The sequence below is a fragment of the Pogoniulus pusillus genome, chromosome 9, assembly GCF_015220805.1.
Source record: "Pogoniulus pusillus isolate bPogPus1 chromosome 9, bPogPus1.pri, whole genome shotgun sequence".
In the NCBI taxonomy this organism is placed as follows: domain Eukaryota; kingdom Metazoa; phylum Chordata; class Aves; order Piciformes; family Lybiidae; genus Pogoniulus; species Pogoniulus pusillus.
In genome coordinates this window covers 233,550-250,514 of record NC_087272.1, presented here as the reverse complement: position 1 = coordinate 250,514, position 16,965 = coordinate 233,550, and the positions used below count along the sequence as shown (strand labels likewise).

Sequence of the window (16,965 nt, the reverse complement as noted above, 5' to 3'; positions counted from 1 at the left end):
TGATCCTCTCAGAGAGGTCAGGGAAGTTAGGAAGGAATACTCGAGGGAATCAGGAGAGCCAATCCTAAGCTGGCTAGTGAGATGCTGTAGCATTGGTGCCAATGCCCTGCAGGTAGGAGGCAAGTCTGCCAAGCAGCTAGGACCACTCACCAAGGAGAGTGGAGTGGACAAATACCTAGCAAGTCCTCTTGGTAAGGTTAGCTTGTGGACACGCCTTCTGTTGGCTGTGGCTATGACATATCCTTCCCGAGATGATCTGTCATATGCAGCCAAGAAGTGGAACACCATTGAGCAGGGAATTAAGCTTCTGAAGGAGTTTGCTGTGAAGGAAGTGCTCTATGGAGATCATGGCACACATGAGCCTGATGACATTCCTCTTGGAACAGGTCTCATGAAGAAGCTTATTAAGCTTGCTCCTTCATCCTATGCTAACATCTTGGCCAGCAAGTTTCTATCAAGGAGTGATAATGGAAGGTCTATCTCTGTTGGTGAATTCACTGACCAACTCAGGCAGATAGAGGACAGCTTGTCACATTCTGCCCTAGTCTCTACCATAAATGCTATGACTACAGAGATAAAGGGGATGAAAGACATCATGAAAGAACTGAAGGAGGATCTTAAAACCTCAATTTCCAACCTGGTAAGAGATACCATCCCTGCATCATCTGAATGGGTGCATGTCTGCCATCAGGAACAGACACCCACCTCCTGCAAGGCAATTCCAGCCCAGGAGGAGACAAATTCCACCCAGACATCAGCAATCACGTGCGTCACTGTGGATAATTCTGCGTGACACATACAGTGATAACATGAACAAATGGGATGGTAAACCTACTTCAGCTCTTTCAAAGAGAGTCAGGGAACTGCAGAGTGGCAGAAACAGAGGCAATAATGCCAGAAAAGTAGCTGTCACTTCTTCAGCTCCCCAGAGCAACTGCAATTATTCCAAAAATTGCCATTTCTCTCACAACAACACCAATCACTGTGTACAACCTACATGCCATGCTCAGCATTAGGGGTGCCCTGCCTCCAGCCAGGAGGAGGAAAGGGATAGTGGAGAGAACCGAATCTATTGGAATGTATTCATTAGGTGGCCTGGCAGTTCGAAAGTTGGGCAATACAGGGCTTTAGTTGACACAGGTGCTCAGTGTACTTTGTTGCCATCCACTTGCAAAGGGACAGAGTCCATTTCTATCTTTGGAATCACTGGTGGATCTCAAGAGTTAACTAAGATACAGGCTGAGATCAGTTTAACTGGTAAAGAGTGGAAGACACATACTATTGTAACTGGTCCTGATGCGCCTTGCATTTTGGGAATTGACTTTTTGAGACAAGGTTGTTTCAAAGATCCTAAGGGTCACAAATGGGCTTTTGGAATAGCATCTGTAGAGACTGAGGATGGTAAATTGAAATTGTCTATTAGACCTGAACTTTCTGATGAATCTGCAGTTGTGGGACATCATGACATAGAGGATCTGGAGGTGCCAACTGCAACTCAAACTGTGCACCACAGGCAGTACAGAACTAACCGTGACTCTTTGTTGCCCATTCATCAGCTGATTCGTCAACTGGAGAGTCAGGCTGTCATCGAGAAAGCTCATTCACCTTTCAACAGTCCCATCTGGCCTGTGCACAAGTCTAATGGAGACTGGAGACTCACAGTTGATTTTCATGCCCTCAGCGAGGTGACTCCACCCATGAGTGCAGCTGTGCTGGACATGCTGGAACTCCAGTACGAGATGGAATCAAAGGAGGCTAAATGGTATGCAACCATAGACATTGCTAATGCTTTCTTCTCTATTCCCATAGCAAAGGAGTGCAGGCCTCAGTTTGCATTCACCTGGAGAGGAATCCAGTACCAGTTCAACAGTTTGCCACAGGGATGGAAACACAGCTCAACCATCTGTCACTCAGTCATCCACAATGCACTGGAGAAAGGTAAAGCTCCAGAGCACATCCAGTACATCGACGACATCATTGTGTGGGGCCAAACTGCTGAGGAAGTCTTCGAGAAAGGTAACAAAATCATTGACAATCTGTTGCAAGCAGGTTTTGCCATTAAGAGAGACAAGGTCAGAGGACCTGCCAAAGAAATTCAGTTTCTGGGAGTGCGGTGGCAGGATGGTCGCTGTCACATTCCTCAGGATGTGATCAACAAAGTCTCCACCATGGCAGTTCCCACCAGTAAGAAGGACACTCTCTCTTTCTTGGGTGCAGTGGGATTTTGGAGAATGCACATTCCTGGTTTCAGTCAGATTGTCAAACTTCTGCACGATGTGACTCGTAAGAGAAACAATTTCGTGTGGGGACCTGAACAACAAGCAGCCTTTGATCAGATCAAGTGAGAAGTAGTCCATGTAGTGGGCTTGGTACCTGTGAGATCTGGTCCGGACATTAAGGACATTCTGTACACGTCTGCCAGTGACAATGTCCAACTTGGAGCCTTTGGCAGAGAGCTCCAAATGAGACACGTGGTCGTCCACTTGGTTTCTGGGGTCGTGGCTACAGAGGTTCAGAGGCAAATTACACCCCAACAGAGAAAGAAATGCTAGCAGCTTATGAAGGAGTGAAAGCAGCTTCTGAAGTGATTGGAACTGAGTCACAATTGCTTTTAGCTCCTAGACTGCCAGTTCTAAACTGGATGTTCAAGGGAAAGGTTCATCACCACATCATGCCACAGATGCAACCTGGTCTAAATGGATGGCTTTGATAACCCCACGAGCACGAATGGGGAATCTTGATCGACCTGGTCTGGTGGAGGTGATCACCAACTGGCCGGAAGGCACAGACTGTTCCAAACCTCCAGAGGAGAAAATAACTCGTGCTGAGGAAGCTCCTCCCTATGGTGATCTCTCTGATCAGGAAAAGAACTATGCTTTGTTCACAGATGGTTCCTGTCGTCTTGTTGGGAACAAGCGAATATGGAAGTCAGCAGTCTGGAGTCCTACCAGGAGAGTTACCGAAACGAAAGATGGCGAAGGAGAATCCAGTCAGTTCGCTGAGGTAAAAGCTGTTCAACTTGCTCTTGATGTGGCTGAACGTGAGAATTGGCCTATCCTTTACCTCTACACCGACTCGTGGATGGTAGCCAATGCTCTGTGGGGTTGGCTGAAAGACTGGAAGAAGCATGGTTGGCAGAGGAAAGGAAAGTCTATTTGGTGTGCTGATCTATGGCAGGACATTGATGCACGTCTGGAGAGAACTCCAGTGAAGGTGCGGCACGTAGACGCACACATGCCTAAGAGCAGAGCCACTGAGGAACACCAACACAACCAGCAGGCAGACCAAGCTGCTAAGATTTCTCAAGTTGATACCAACTCTGATCTTGACCTTGATTGGAAATACCGAGGTGAACTGTTCTTAGCTCGGTGGGCCCATGATTCACCTGGACATCAAGGCAGAGATGCAACATACCGATGGGCTCATGATAGGTCAATTGACTTGTCCCTGGATGCTATCACCCAAGTCATCCATGACTGTGACATTTGTGCTGCTATTAAGCAGGATAAGCGAATCAAGCCCTTATGGTATGGTGAGAGATGGTCAAAGTACAAGTATGGCAAAGCCTGGCAGGTTGACTACATCACTTTACCTCAATCTCATTCTGGCCAGCAGTATGTGCTAACAATGGTAGAGGCCAGCACTGGATGGCTGGAAACCTATCCAGTTCCACATGGTACTGCACGTAACACCATTGTTGGTTTGGAGAGACAGATCTTGTGGAGACATGGAACTCCAGAGAGAATCGAGTCAGACAATGGTACTCATTTCAAGAACAATCTTGTGAAAAACTGGGCCAAAGAGCATGGTATTGAATGGATCTATCACATACCCTACTATGCACCAGCTTCAGGGAAGATTGAGCGCTACAATGGTTTGCTGAAAACCACCCTAAAAGCCATGGGGGGTGGAACTCTGAAAAACTGGGACAAACATTTAGCACAAGCTACCTGGCTGGTAAATAGCAGAGGTTCAGTAAACAGAGCAGGACCTGCACAATCAGACTTGGTCCAAACAGTAGACAGTAATAAAGTTCCTGTTGTAGGTGAAAAGAATCTGTTAGGGAAAACTGTTTGGGTATTTTCTCCTTCGGGCGAAGGGAAACCTGTCCAAGGGGTGGTTTCTGCTGAAGGTCCTGGTCACACCTACTGGGTAATGCAGGAGAATGGTGAAATCCAGTGTATTCCACAGAGAAATTTAACCTTAGCTGAGAGAGTCTAAATTCAGAGTGTATAATACAAGCTGTTAGGAGTTGTCTGTTTTGGGTACCATTGGCGTCCAACACTGAAAGAATCTACAGTACATGAGCACGAACCCAACGTCACCTGGGAGTCCCTGTTCTCATCTCATCTGTGAGGAGACAAACTATTCTGAGCTTTTGAACCACCTACATCTGAGATAGCTGGAATGAAGTGTGAACTGAACTTGTAATATTCATTAGTGTAAATATTGGTTTAGATTAGACCAAATAGTTCTCAGCAATACTCTGAGTGAAGTGGACAGGGGTGGATTGTGCTAGTTTGAAGCAGGGTAGAATGTTTTGGTGAGAAGAACTAGATCATAGGCTGTGAAAGGAAAACAATTGTGATGTCTACTCCCCTCAGAGTCTTGCTGAAGAAGAAACAAATACATTAGATAACACTCTCGCCATTTTGTCACTCTGCCTCGGGCTGCTGGCTGAGCAACATCTTACTCCTTAACCTCACTTTCCACTTGGCCTAATCCACCTTTGCTTCATAACCTCTTGGCTGAACCTCTATTCTTCCTTAGGACTGGGGTAAGGTTGAGAGGGGCAGGGGGAAGGTGCAGGGGTGGTTAAGAGCCCCTCCTGGGGACTCAGGTTTCTGGGAGGGGAGTTGTGTTTCTATATTACCTTTTACCTTGTATATTTCTGTCTATAACTGTATATACTGTAACTATCTGCTTGTATATTGTGCTGCTGTAAATAAATAGCTTCATTTATATTCCCAGAGCCAGCTGAGACTATTCTGGGTGATTTCTAAAGTGTGTGGGGGGTGGGGGTACACACAAACCATGACATTTGGGTATGTTTCTTTTCCACTGGGATGGTGGCAGGGCAAGGAGGGATGTGGGACCAGTTTATTGGCTTAGGTTTTTGGCTCACTTGCTTCTGCTCAATGCTGCTTTGTGCTCTGTTTTTCTGCAAATAGACTGAAGGAATTATGCACTTGGTACTATGATTAGATGATTTGGCTCAGTAAATATATTTTTACATCTATTTTTTGGGGTCAATGCTGAGCTTTTTAATCTTACTTGGGAAAACCAGCAGGCTAATCTGCTAAGTCGTTTTGACCTGCTTTGTTCTGATTCAGACCATTACAGGCAGTGTGGGACCACATAGATGAAGACAGTGAATGGCAGCCTGAGGCTGGCAGGGGTTGATATTAATACTGAAATGTCAAACTTGCCCTATAATGAACAGAAATCTAAAATTTCCGGGGCTAACATTTCTAAATGAATATTTAAGATGAATACAAAACATCAGTACAGAGATAATACAGAGATTGTAATCTATAAAACTAAAAGGGTGGGAGGTACATATACAAAATCAGACAGGTTTGTTGAAACTGTCTTTTTTGAACAGATTACACAAATCTTCATAGAATCACAGAACCACAGAATGTCAGGGGATGGAAGGGACCTCAAAAGCTCACCCAGACAACTCCCCTGCTAGAGCAGAATCACCTATACCAGTTCACACAGGCACACATCCAGACCAGTTTTGAATACCTCCAGAGAGGGAGACTCCACAACCCCCCTGGGCATCCTGTTCCAGTGTTAAGTTACCCTGAAAGGGGAAAAATTCCTTCTCATGTTTAAATGAAACTTCCTATGCCTCAGCTTCCACCATTGCCCCTTGTCCTGTCATCAGGCATCACCCAGCAGAGCCTCACTCTATCCTCCTGGCACTCATGCTTTACATACCCTCTTCAACCATGGCAATCTTCCCACTAAAACTATTGGTCATATGACATTGTTGAACCACTTGAAAAATAATAATTAAAAAAAAACATTTCAAAACACAATCCAATCTGAACAAATATCATTTGAGATTTGCAATTGGTACATATATTTAAAAACTTCACAAACATACTAAGACTCTAAATATTTCCTTCAGTCATGCCAGGCAAGATTTTCTGTGATTATTTTATGTCTCAGCCCAAAGATCTCCAAGTAATTTGTAAAAAAAACCTAGAGTAACATTATTATTATTTCGATATTACACTTGGAGAACCTGAATTCCAGAAACCTAGAGTAACAATTGAGAAGATAGCTGGGACACAAACTGAGATTTCCATCTGCCTGAATTCTCTATTCTTGTTTAATTTAGTAATTGCTTTTTAAAAAATCAAAGAAATACATGTATAGTAGCTTGTAAATTTGCTAGTGTAAAATCACACCATTTTTTTTATATGCTTGCTCATGTTCATGAAACATTTTGAAGTGAGTGTTGCTCCAGCTGGAACCTAAGGAATGCTATTTACCTGGCACTGATAGAATTTTCAGTCTTTAGTATAGTACAAGCAGAGTCACTTGGGTATAGTGACATTATTTTCCACTTCAAATTGTAAAAGTGGTCTGGCCATAATGTATGTTTCCAAAGAAACAGAATAAAAGGCTGAATCAAGAAATACCCTGTTTCATCAGCCCATTAGGAGTTTAAATGAGTATCAATAGATTAGATGCAAGGATGATATAATGCAGTTTATGTTGTAAATTAAGGGGTAGGGGGGTCAACAATTAGGGTATGAACTCAAAGGAAATTATCACAGGAACTGATAGGGTCATAGACTTTATTTAAATTGTCTGCTAAACACAAATAGGGATAATTTCAATAGCTTCTGTTATCTTTCTGTGGCATGGTTATTGACAGAAGTAATACTTGCATTCATCCCAGCTCATCACAAAGGATTTATCAGGTAGTGATGTGATGTGATGATAGAATATATGTCAAGGGAGTCAGTTACTTGCCTGCAATAAAGGCTAATCCGTTTTTTCATTATTCTTTAATTTAACTATCATTCTGTTGCTCTAAATGTAACCACTGCCCCTTTTAGTGCTACAGACACCAGCATTTATATATTTCATCCTCTATATTCAATCAATTGCCTCACTCACAGCTTCACATTACAGAATACAGAATACCCATTCTGTATGCCATACCCATTCAGTTTGATTTGCTTTTAGAGTTTCTGAGATAAATATTAATAATTTGTGTGTTTTACTAATGCTTTAAACTGTTCAGATAACTTAATATCTGTAAAACTCATGACACAGTATCACTCTGTTGGAGCACAAAATATCCACCCAGATACAATACCTTATATTGTAGCTATTCAGTTTCATCACTCTATAGGAAAAGTATTTCTCAGCATTAGAAATCCAGGGGTTTCATTTGCGAGACAAATTCAGAACAGTCACTGACAATACAGCTTCTCCTACATCACCCCTCCAGTGTGGCTCAGTCTTTTTCCCAAGGAACCACTCTGATACATCATGTGGTGATTAAGTCTTATGTGCTCTTTTTCCACACAGCTGATGATATTCCCCATCCCAGATGCTGAATAGCAGCAGATATTATGGGAGCACTAGAATGAAATTGTAATATACATATATATACTCTTTAGGGCAGAAAATGCCATGAAGTGACTTGTGTTCAAGTCCTCTTAAAAATTGGATGTGCCATGCTAATTTTAAGCTAAAGAGATTAAAAACAAAAAAACTGCTACAACCATTTCATAGGTGCCAATAGCAATAACAAAGTAACTCTAACAAAAAAAAACCCACAAACCCAACTCAAAACCAACAACAACCAAAAATGGTGAGTTCCAGTTCCTCCAGGAGCTTTAGCATCCTCAGCACTTCTGAGTATCAGGTAGGGCACACAGGAATTTAATATTATGCTGCTATTATCAAATGTATTGTGACCGGATGAGGCACTCAGTGCCATGGTCTAGTTGACTGGATAGGGCTGAGTGATAGGTTGGACTGGATGATTTTGGAGATCTCTTCCAACCTGGTTGATTCTATGATTCTATGATTTATTGTCCCATGTATTTTTAAAGACAGGATGCAAAATTATTTCAGGCAATATGAAAAATACGGAAATCAGATATTTGCCTGGCAGAAGAGACCAACCCCCACCTGACTACAGTGTCCCTTCAGGTAGTTGTAGACAGCAATGAGGTCTGCCCTGAGCCTCCTCTTCTCCAGGCTAAACAACCCCAGCTCCCTCAGTCTCTCCTCATAGTGTTTGTGCTCCAGGCCCCTCACCAGCTTTGTTGCCCTTCTCTGGACACTTTCCAGTATCTCAACATCTCTCTTGAATTGGGGAGCCCAGAACTGGACACAGCACTCAAGGTGTGGCCTGACCAGTGCTGAGAACAGCACAAGAATAACCTCCCTTGTCCTACTGGCCACACAGTTCCTGATGCAGGTCAGGATGCCACTGGCTCTGCTGCCCACCTAAGCACACTGTTGGCTCATCTTCAGCTACTATCTAGCAGCACTTCCAGGTCACTTTCTTCCTGGCTGCTTTCCAGCCACTCTGTCCCCAGCCTGTAGTGCTGCATGGGGTTGTTGTAGCCAAAGTGTATAACCCTGCACTTGGCCTTGTTAAATGTCGTCCTGTTGGCCTCTGCCCACCCATCCAGCCTGTCTAGGTCCCTCTGCAGGGCTCTCCTACCCTCCAACAGATCAACAGCTGCTCCTAGCTTGGTGTCATCTGCAAACTTACTGATGCTGGACTCAATCCCCTCATCCAGATCATCAGTAAAGATATTGAACAGGACTGGGCCCAGCACTGGTCCCTGGGGAACACCACTAGTGACCGGCTGCCAACTGGATGTGGTACCATTCACCACCACTCTCTGGGCTCTGCCATCCAGCCAGTTCTTGACCCAGCACAGAGTGAATCTGTCCAAACCATGAGCTGCCAGCTTGGCTAGGAGCTTCTTGTGGCACACAGTGTCAAAGGCTTTGCTGAAGTCCAGGTAGACTCCATCCACAGCCTGCCCCACATTCACCAAGTGGGTAACCTGATCATAAAAGGAGATCAGGTTGGTGAGACAGGACCTAAACCTATGCTGTCTGGGCCTGTTCCCTTGGCCATCCTGTAGGTGCTTTGTGATGGCACCCAAGATGACCTGTTCCATCACCTTGCCTGACACTGAGGTCAGGCTGACAGGAAGAATCAGAAGCCTCAGCAGCTGACAAGACAGTAACAGAATTCCCTGAAAGCATTTGGGTACTGCCTGAAGCTGTAGATAGCCTCACGAGTCAGGAGATAATTTTGTGAGTAAATACTTAAAGCCTTTTATAATTCACCATTGCCTTCTTCTATAAGCACAAAAGAGCTCCTTGAGTCCATCTAGTGAACAAGTGGTGCAATTAACTGCAAGCAGTGTATTGACCACAGGAACCTTCTCTTCCAGCTCAATTAATGTTTACACATTTTTGCTAGTTATTTCTGGATCTATGTTATTCCTTTGTGTAATGTTTCCATGACCATGTGAAGAACCAATTACTATTAAAATTAGTGGTTGGGGGTGGTGAGAGTTTTGAATACCAAAATCAATAAACATGTCAATTTTGCAAATACCATCTCACAATTAAGTAATTACCCCTCCATTACAAAGTCATACTGCTAATTAAGCATTTGATATCCCCAAATCAAAACAATGATTTGTTGCATTGAGCAACCTGCTGTAGTCAAAGGTGTCCCTGCTCATGGCAGGTGTTTGGTCCCTTTCAACCCAAACCATTCTACAAATCTATTAATTGCTTTCATGAAACGTATAAGAAACAATGTCTACATTTCCCCAGTCTTAGTAAGACTGTCCGTGTTGGACAAGGACCCATGTTGTAGCCACTTTGGTCACATGTTGTCATATACCCTTCTATGATTTTTAGTATTTGAGCTATAAGCATTGTAGTTTCCAGTATACCTTTCTCTTTATGACTTTTGTATTTGAGCTACAATAAAGTGTTGAGACTGTACCTGGAAGGGGGTACTCATGTGTGAGAGCATTCCCTGGTCCCCACAGAACTCACTGGAACAGGTGTCTTCCCCCAACGCTGCAGAACTGGAGTACCTCAAGACAAGGATGCTGGGCTCCCAGCTATTCATTAGTTGACATCCCTTCATGGGAATTGAATAATACAGGCAGAGCTGGCACTGGTAGTCTGCTCCTCTTGGGAGGAAGGATTCCAGAAGCAGGGAAGAAGAGCCTTTCTGATATAATACCTCTCATCTCAGTCTCTTTATGCAATTCTACAAACATTAATTAATTAAATATCCCAGTGTCCCTGTGAGGTAAGTGTCATCTCAGTTTCCCAGATGGGTAAACTTGGGTATGCAGATTATAAGTGGCTTCTCCAAATTATTCAGCAAGTCAGAAGAGGTTTGAAAATAGAACTCAGGAGATGTAATTTCAAACCCACTCTGGTAAGACTCGACAGTATTTCCCTTTATTCTTATTTTTACACAGATGCCACTACAATTTGAGTCATACATCTTTCTTTGCCTGGTCAGTGCTTCCCTTTCAATTTTATCAGCTGTGGCCTCCCTTTTCCATATGCACTTTTATTCTATTTTTGCTAACAATTACATTTTTTTCAAATCAAACCTTTAAAATACCTGATCTGTGCTCACTGGACAGCCTTGCTGACTGTCTCCTGTGTTAATAACCAACTGCATGCTCAGGTGCACAGGAGAGAATTCTGGACCTACTGAGACTCTGGCTCTTAAGCCTTGAACTTCCCTCCTGGATGCAAATAACAATGATTTATCTTCCCTCCTTAACATTAATTTTTAATCACAGCCTCTATCACTACTGATTGAATTCTCTACCCCAACTAATGGTCTTTCTTGTAATATTCATTCATTTAAAATATGTATGCTGATGCCATATCTTATTTTCTAAGGCTGCTTGTTTAAGGCCAACAACAAAGAAATAGCCATTATACAGTATATTGCTGCCTCTTTGGTCAGCAGGGCAGAGGTAAAACACTCTGCTGTGTCAAAAAAGGGCACAATGGGCAAGAGTAAAATTCAGTCACTCTGGAAATAAACAGCAAAAGTCCAACTCAGTTCAGAGGCAAATAAAGTTAATACAGTATTTTGTTACATCTAAAATACATTCTTAGAGCTTGAAACTGAAAGCCGGAAGAGTCACAGCACTGTAAGTTAATTTTAAAGCAAATATTCAACAGAGAACTTGAATTTCACATCCCCAGCACTGCCACATTCTGTGACTGAAAAGTCAAAAGCAGAGACATAGTGAATGCAAATCCCATACTTTAGTAAAATGAAATAAGGCTGAAGATTTTGATTTTTTTTTTAGTGTGGAAGAGAGGGAAAGACATTCTGCTTAGCTTCCCTAGAAATATGTGTGCAGGGAAAAGCCAGAATCCCAAAGATTGCTGTGCCCTTTTTTCTGCTTTTAAATTATCAGGAAAGACTGTAATGATTTTCCATCAGGACCATTTGCTCACAACTCAGATTGCATTGTTTTCCTTTGCTGAAGTGAATAGTTTAAAAAACTTACAATTCCACTCACCTCTGAGCTGGCAGTCTTGCCCACTGTACCCAGGGCAGCACTTCCACTCCAGCCATGTTACTATTTTATGTTTGATTCTGTAAGCTTGGTAAGTTGTTGCCTGGGATCTGTGAAACAAGAACATTTTTCACCTATTTTAGGTGACTTAATAGGAGTTGTAGGAAATACATCTAAATACATTACTACCTACATGTCAAATGTATCCTTTCATTAACTGCTTGAAACTGAAAGTGAAGCCTAACTAGGATATATTTTTTTTCAACAGCAGTCACAGCTTTAATATTGCAGACTTCAAATAACCTGCACAGATTTTAAAGAAACCTGATGCTTACTCAGTGTTGTCAGACTTCTTCCCTGAGTATCTTATTCAGGAGTCAAATAATGCTAAATTTGCAACTAAGGTCTACTAAATCAGACAGTTGACAAAATTACAGTTGTGACACACAATTTTATTTGAAATCAGTAAATTATAAAAACACTAATCCAATCAAGCATGAAAATTTCCACTTTGAAAGATGGTGTTAGTAGGATATAGCTATGTAATCACAATGCCTCAGTTATTACTCTTATAATGTGCAACTGCAGAGGCAGCTGCAGTTTTATTTCAGTGTTCCAACACATTCTGCATGTCCTGGCTACCTCACTACTTCATTTCAGATTTCCCATCTTCACAGAGAAGTCAGCTTAGAATGAACATGCTGGAGTAGGACATACAGAAGATGCTATCTACAGCAAGTGTACTTCCTTATTTTATGTAGAATCGGAAAATAATTTTGGTTGGAAAAGACCTTTAAGGGCATTAAGCCCGAGAATTCTCTAGCCCTATGTACGTAGTATAGTGCTGAATGATCCTCAGCACCGCAGCTGTGCCTCTTCTAAATACCTCCAAGGTTGATGATTCAACCACCTCACTAGGAAGCCTGTTCCAGTGTTTGATAACTCTTTCAGTGAAGATTTTTTTCTTTTAGTATCCAATCTAAACCTTCCCTCGTGCAATTTTTTCTCATCCTATGTTAAATAAAACGTTTGAATAAAAAGAATATGGCACAGTTCTGCTAATTGCTAAACAGCAACACAAACACCTCAAATCTCAGAAAGTACAAGGAGAAACTGGTTACAGCAGTGTTTTGGGCACACAATCCCTGCTTGAAGCATTCCAGAAAGAGGGACAAATTTGAAGGTTGTCAGACCAACAAATGTCAGCTGATTTTATGTTAGAAGTAATCTTGTCACTCCTTCACAAGAGACGTAATATTATAGATATTACATATGTAATATTATAGATATTAAAAGTCACAGCAGCTGGCAAGCAAGCAGCTTTGCCTCTGAGAAATGGCTTTTTCAGCAAGAACTCAAGAAAGATTAACATGAACTGAAAGCGAGAGAGTTGTCAGCCATTTTGCTGCATGGATGGTCTTGTTTTATGTTAAAACTACCTTATTCTATATTAGCATAACTTATTACTAAAAGCACTCATAAAAATGAAGTGTCCATGAAAGGCTATTTCAATTAAAAGTGTCCATGTAGACAAGCCTCAGAAATACATATGGTAGAGATTTATTTATGGGAGCAGCACAAGGATGTAATTTTTCTACAGAAATCAGAATTATTGTGAGTTTTCTAAACTGAATTAGAAAATGTGGCAACATTTGAACGAGAGAGTCTGCTCCACAGTTCTGCAATACCATCTACTACATGTTAGTCACCAAATCCTAAGGATGTTCTCTATTCCTGGTTTCAGCTCCGAGGTTTAAGCGTGCTCTGTCATACCACCTAGAGGACAATTCAGAACAGTCAGACTGACTTACAAGAAGATTTTTTTTTCCAGAGGAAAAATGCTAGACTCTGTCCTGATGGAGCTGTTTCAGTTTTCCGATTTCCAGGCCCATGCATTAAAGCCCGATTTCATTTACTGCTGAAATGTTTGTAGAATACAAAGAGGCACCAAAATAAAAAAGGCCAATCTGAATATATTTAATAGGGTTTCTATTTACAAGTTATATTCAGGCCAGTTTAGGTTCAATGTCTGACCAAAGCTATGCTAGAAGTAAGTGCCCAGCAGAGAGATAACAACAAAAATATTCATGCCTCTCAGTGGAAGTCTTTTGTTCCAACAAAGCACAAGCCTGGAAAAGCACACAGAAAGAATTATCTTCCCAGCATGTGCTTTAAAGCATTGTACATGTGCACCTTTTCTTGCAGTACTCCAGAAAAGGGAACAGGCAGTGGACTTTGAAGTGAACAGAGATGCCAAAGTAAAGGCATGCCAAATCATGAGCTTTTACACTTGCTGTGAAGACACACATGAAGATAAGGCCTGGACACATGCTAATCTGCTCCATCTTGTTTTCATTTTCTAAAGTCACAGTTGCATTAATTACGCATCTGGTGATAATTTGGGTACTTCCAAGTACTCTCTCTTCCTGCTTTTACACACCTCTGAGCACAAGATCCAATATGCCAAGTGCAAGGCTTCGCTCTGCCTGATGAGAGGGTTTCCAGGTTGTCCACTACCACAGTAGGTAGGAGTCTGCTATGGACGTGAGCACACCAGTTCCTGTGGGATACAGAAGGTCAACACAATGAAAAGCACAAGCAAGGTTTGCCATAATAGAACAACATACGATACTCTAAGCCACCTATTTAGGGATAGGATGAAGCTATGAAAATTAATTTTGGCTTCCCTCAGAATGCCAAGTACTCAGGCAATTACTCAGTCTTTGTGCTTCAGTTACTTATTAACAATCACTTTTCCATCTCCACATATATTTATATTGCAAATCTATTTTTTCTTTATAAATGTTTGTGGAGCACCAAGTCCAAAAAAGCTTTTCTAAACTGCAGTAATCATAAGTCTTGCAATGCACACACATTCCAGATTACATAAACTGTTTATCCAAAATCCAAAGCATTGTTTAGAAAGGTTTTTAGCCACCCATAACTTTCTCTTTTTGGATAGCCATTTCCACTCTTCCTTCTCTTCCCAAGCAATGACACATGTGGACTGGGTTTTGCAATGCACTTTGAGGTAGGCAGCAATAATGTGCGCCACTGCTCTATGATTACCTGTGCCTCTGGCTACCCAGAGAAGGAACTCATACAGGAACTGATCAAACACTTGATCACTGCAGCACAGGACATAGGAACTGGGGAGTGCACAGCCAAGTCTGTTTTTTTAAAAAAAGATCCTAAGGAGGCTGCGAGAAACCAAAACTCTTAAATTGGAGTTTGAAAACAGGCAGCTTGGTAGAGGTTAGGGAAGAGAAGTAGAAATAAAAAATGAATAATGGCTCTGACCAGATTTGTACAGGGAAAGCATGCTCCAGAAATCTATTGGCATGACAGTGTCATGGAGGGTAGCAGAAGCCCTTAGCAGGCCTCCCTGTTGTGAAAGTTACAGTGTCTCACATTAATGCCAGGAGCATCGCAAAACCAAAACAATCCTTCAGTCCCATGAGAAAGTCTCTCCCTAGTCGAGATAAAAGGTAACCAATGGCCACTGTTTTGGCTAGGGGGAACGGCAGTTCTCATGCCTGCTCGACACCTGGTGTGGGCCGAACTTGGGGTGGTCTTAGAAACTGTTTTGGTAAAAATTCTCCAATTGTGTGGATTGATTATAACTTTGTGCCAATCTGTAAGAATAACGTAAAATAGCCTGGACTGGTGGGTTACACCTCTTTTGAGCATTATAAATGGTGTGCCGGCCTGGATCGGGGTACCTGCTCGCTCGCTCGCTAGCCTGCCTGCCTGCCTCGTTCCTGCCCCGGTGACCTCTCACTCCTGATCGGCCCTGCCCGACGAAGGGGCCGCAGAGCCCTAAAGCCCACGGAGGCCTGATCCTGATGAACAAAGGGACACCGCCCAAAACTTCGAACTTTGCTGAATTGAACTACGGAACAGTGAGTGAATCAAAGCAAAGACTCTTCTACCTAAAGACTGAGTAACTTTAAAGACTCAAAAGAACTCTAAGGAAATCACAGACTCTCTTTTATTTGCTATTTTCTGAAATGTTACTCTACAACCTCAGATCAAAAGAATTCATGTGGGGAATTTAGTTTGGGAGGGGGATCTCCGTGTTTGAGCAATAAATCACTTGAACTTCACAAGTGAGCCTTCGCGTATTTTCCCCTAATCCTCCCAAACTACCTTCCGTGACAGACAGTTACACAGGGCTATAGAAAATTGCTTTGTGTAACAAACCTAAAGCTGAGCTTGAAGAATTGCAGAAATCTTATGATTCTGAATTTCCAACTAATAAAATGTCAGAAAAAGGTCTTTTTTAAGGAGGGATTTTAATCTGGGTTAGATGTGAATTATAATGAGGCTGATACAAAAAATATTAAACTGTTTATTAAATATAAAGAAAAAATATTTACAATCAACACGCAGAGGTCCTGTTACGTGGTTGGTAAAACTTATCTTTGCAGAATGTATTTGTACAATTAGGTTGACTTAACCAACTTTAGAAAAGTTTAAGAACATTATTAAACTATTGAAGAGAGTCTTACAGCATAAACTGCTGCTTAAAAGTGAAACACAAGCATAAACCTTCACAAACTTTAGAAGAGTGCGTTTACTCACTGTCCTGAGCCTCAATATTGGTAATCCAAAATTATATGCAGATGCGTAAATGAGGAAAACATAGTCCCAGCCAGGTGATGGCCTTCCCATGTGGCAATGGTGTGGGCACGGTGTGTGTGTCTGTGTTTGCTGCTTACGCAGTTCAAATTCAACGGGTTGTCTAAGAAGGTCCACAGACACAAAGCAAACCCACAGTGGCTCTGAGGAACCTACTGGCTTGGCCAACCACTTGGGTGAAAGAGGATCCAGGAGCTGACACAGGCTTTGGAGCTGTCCAGAGAATGTGATGCATGGGGCTGACCCTGTCCACTATCGGTCAGGAGCAGGTCCCCGATGTCACAGCTCGTTGCTAGGTGGTTACTAAACTCAGCCAGAGTCAACCAACCTAGCCTCGGCTGAGCTCAGACAGACAACTGCTTCCCAGAGCGGGGCAAGCAGTTTCAGACCCTTGGCTCAATTCGGGAGACAGCAGAGCCAGTGTCTGCTGTTTGTGGAAGAGGCTTCTAGCCACACGCAGTGCAGAGGCACACAACGTCAGATCGCTAGCAAGCAAACAAAAGCAGCAGCAGCAAACAGATAAGTCGGCTAATGTTAAGCATTTTGTCAAATGTCTTTGACCAATAGCAACAAATGAAGATGCCCCTGGAGCCCATCCTTGGTAATTTTTCCAAAAATTGGAGAGACACATGCCCAGCATCATGACCTGTGCTTACTAGAAGCAAAGCAGGGTGCCAAACAAGATCAAATACAGCATTTCTGTGGCAGACTGAGAGGCACCAAGGCCTTTGCTTTTCCCACTTCT

The 16,965-nt window shown here is 42.4% G+C and overlaps 1 protein-coding gene across 1 annotated transcript in view; it reads right to left on the bottom strand.

Moving 5' to 3' along the window:
• MMRN1 (multimerin 1) overlaps positions 1–16,965 on the bottom strand; it is a 71,659-nt gene that overhangs the window by 36,639 nt on the left and 18,055 nt on the right. Inside the window, exons 2-3 of the mRNA XM_064149358.1 lie at positions 14,020–14,139; positions 11,583–11,689 (exon numbers count right to left, since the gene is read on the bottom strand). Of these exons, the coding sequence (XP_064005428.1) occupies positions 11,583–11,689; positions 14,020–14,139 (227 nt within the window). The remainder of the gene's footprint in view (positions 1–11,582; positions 11,690–14,019; positions 14,140–16,965) is intronic.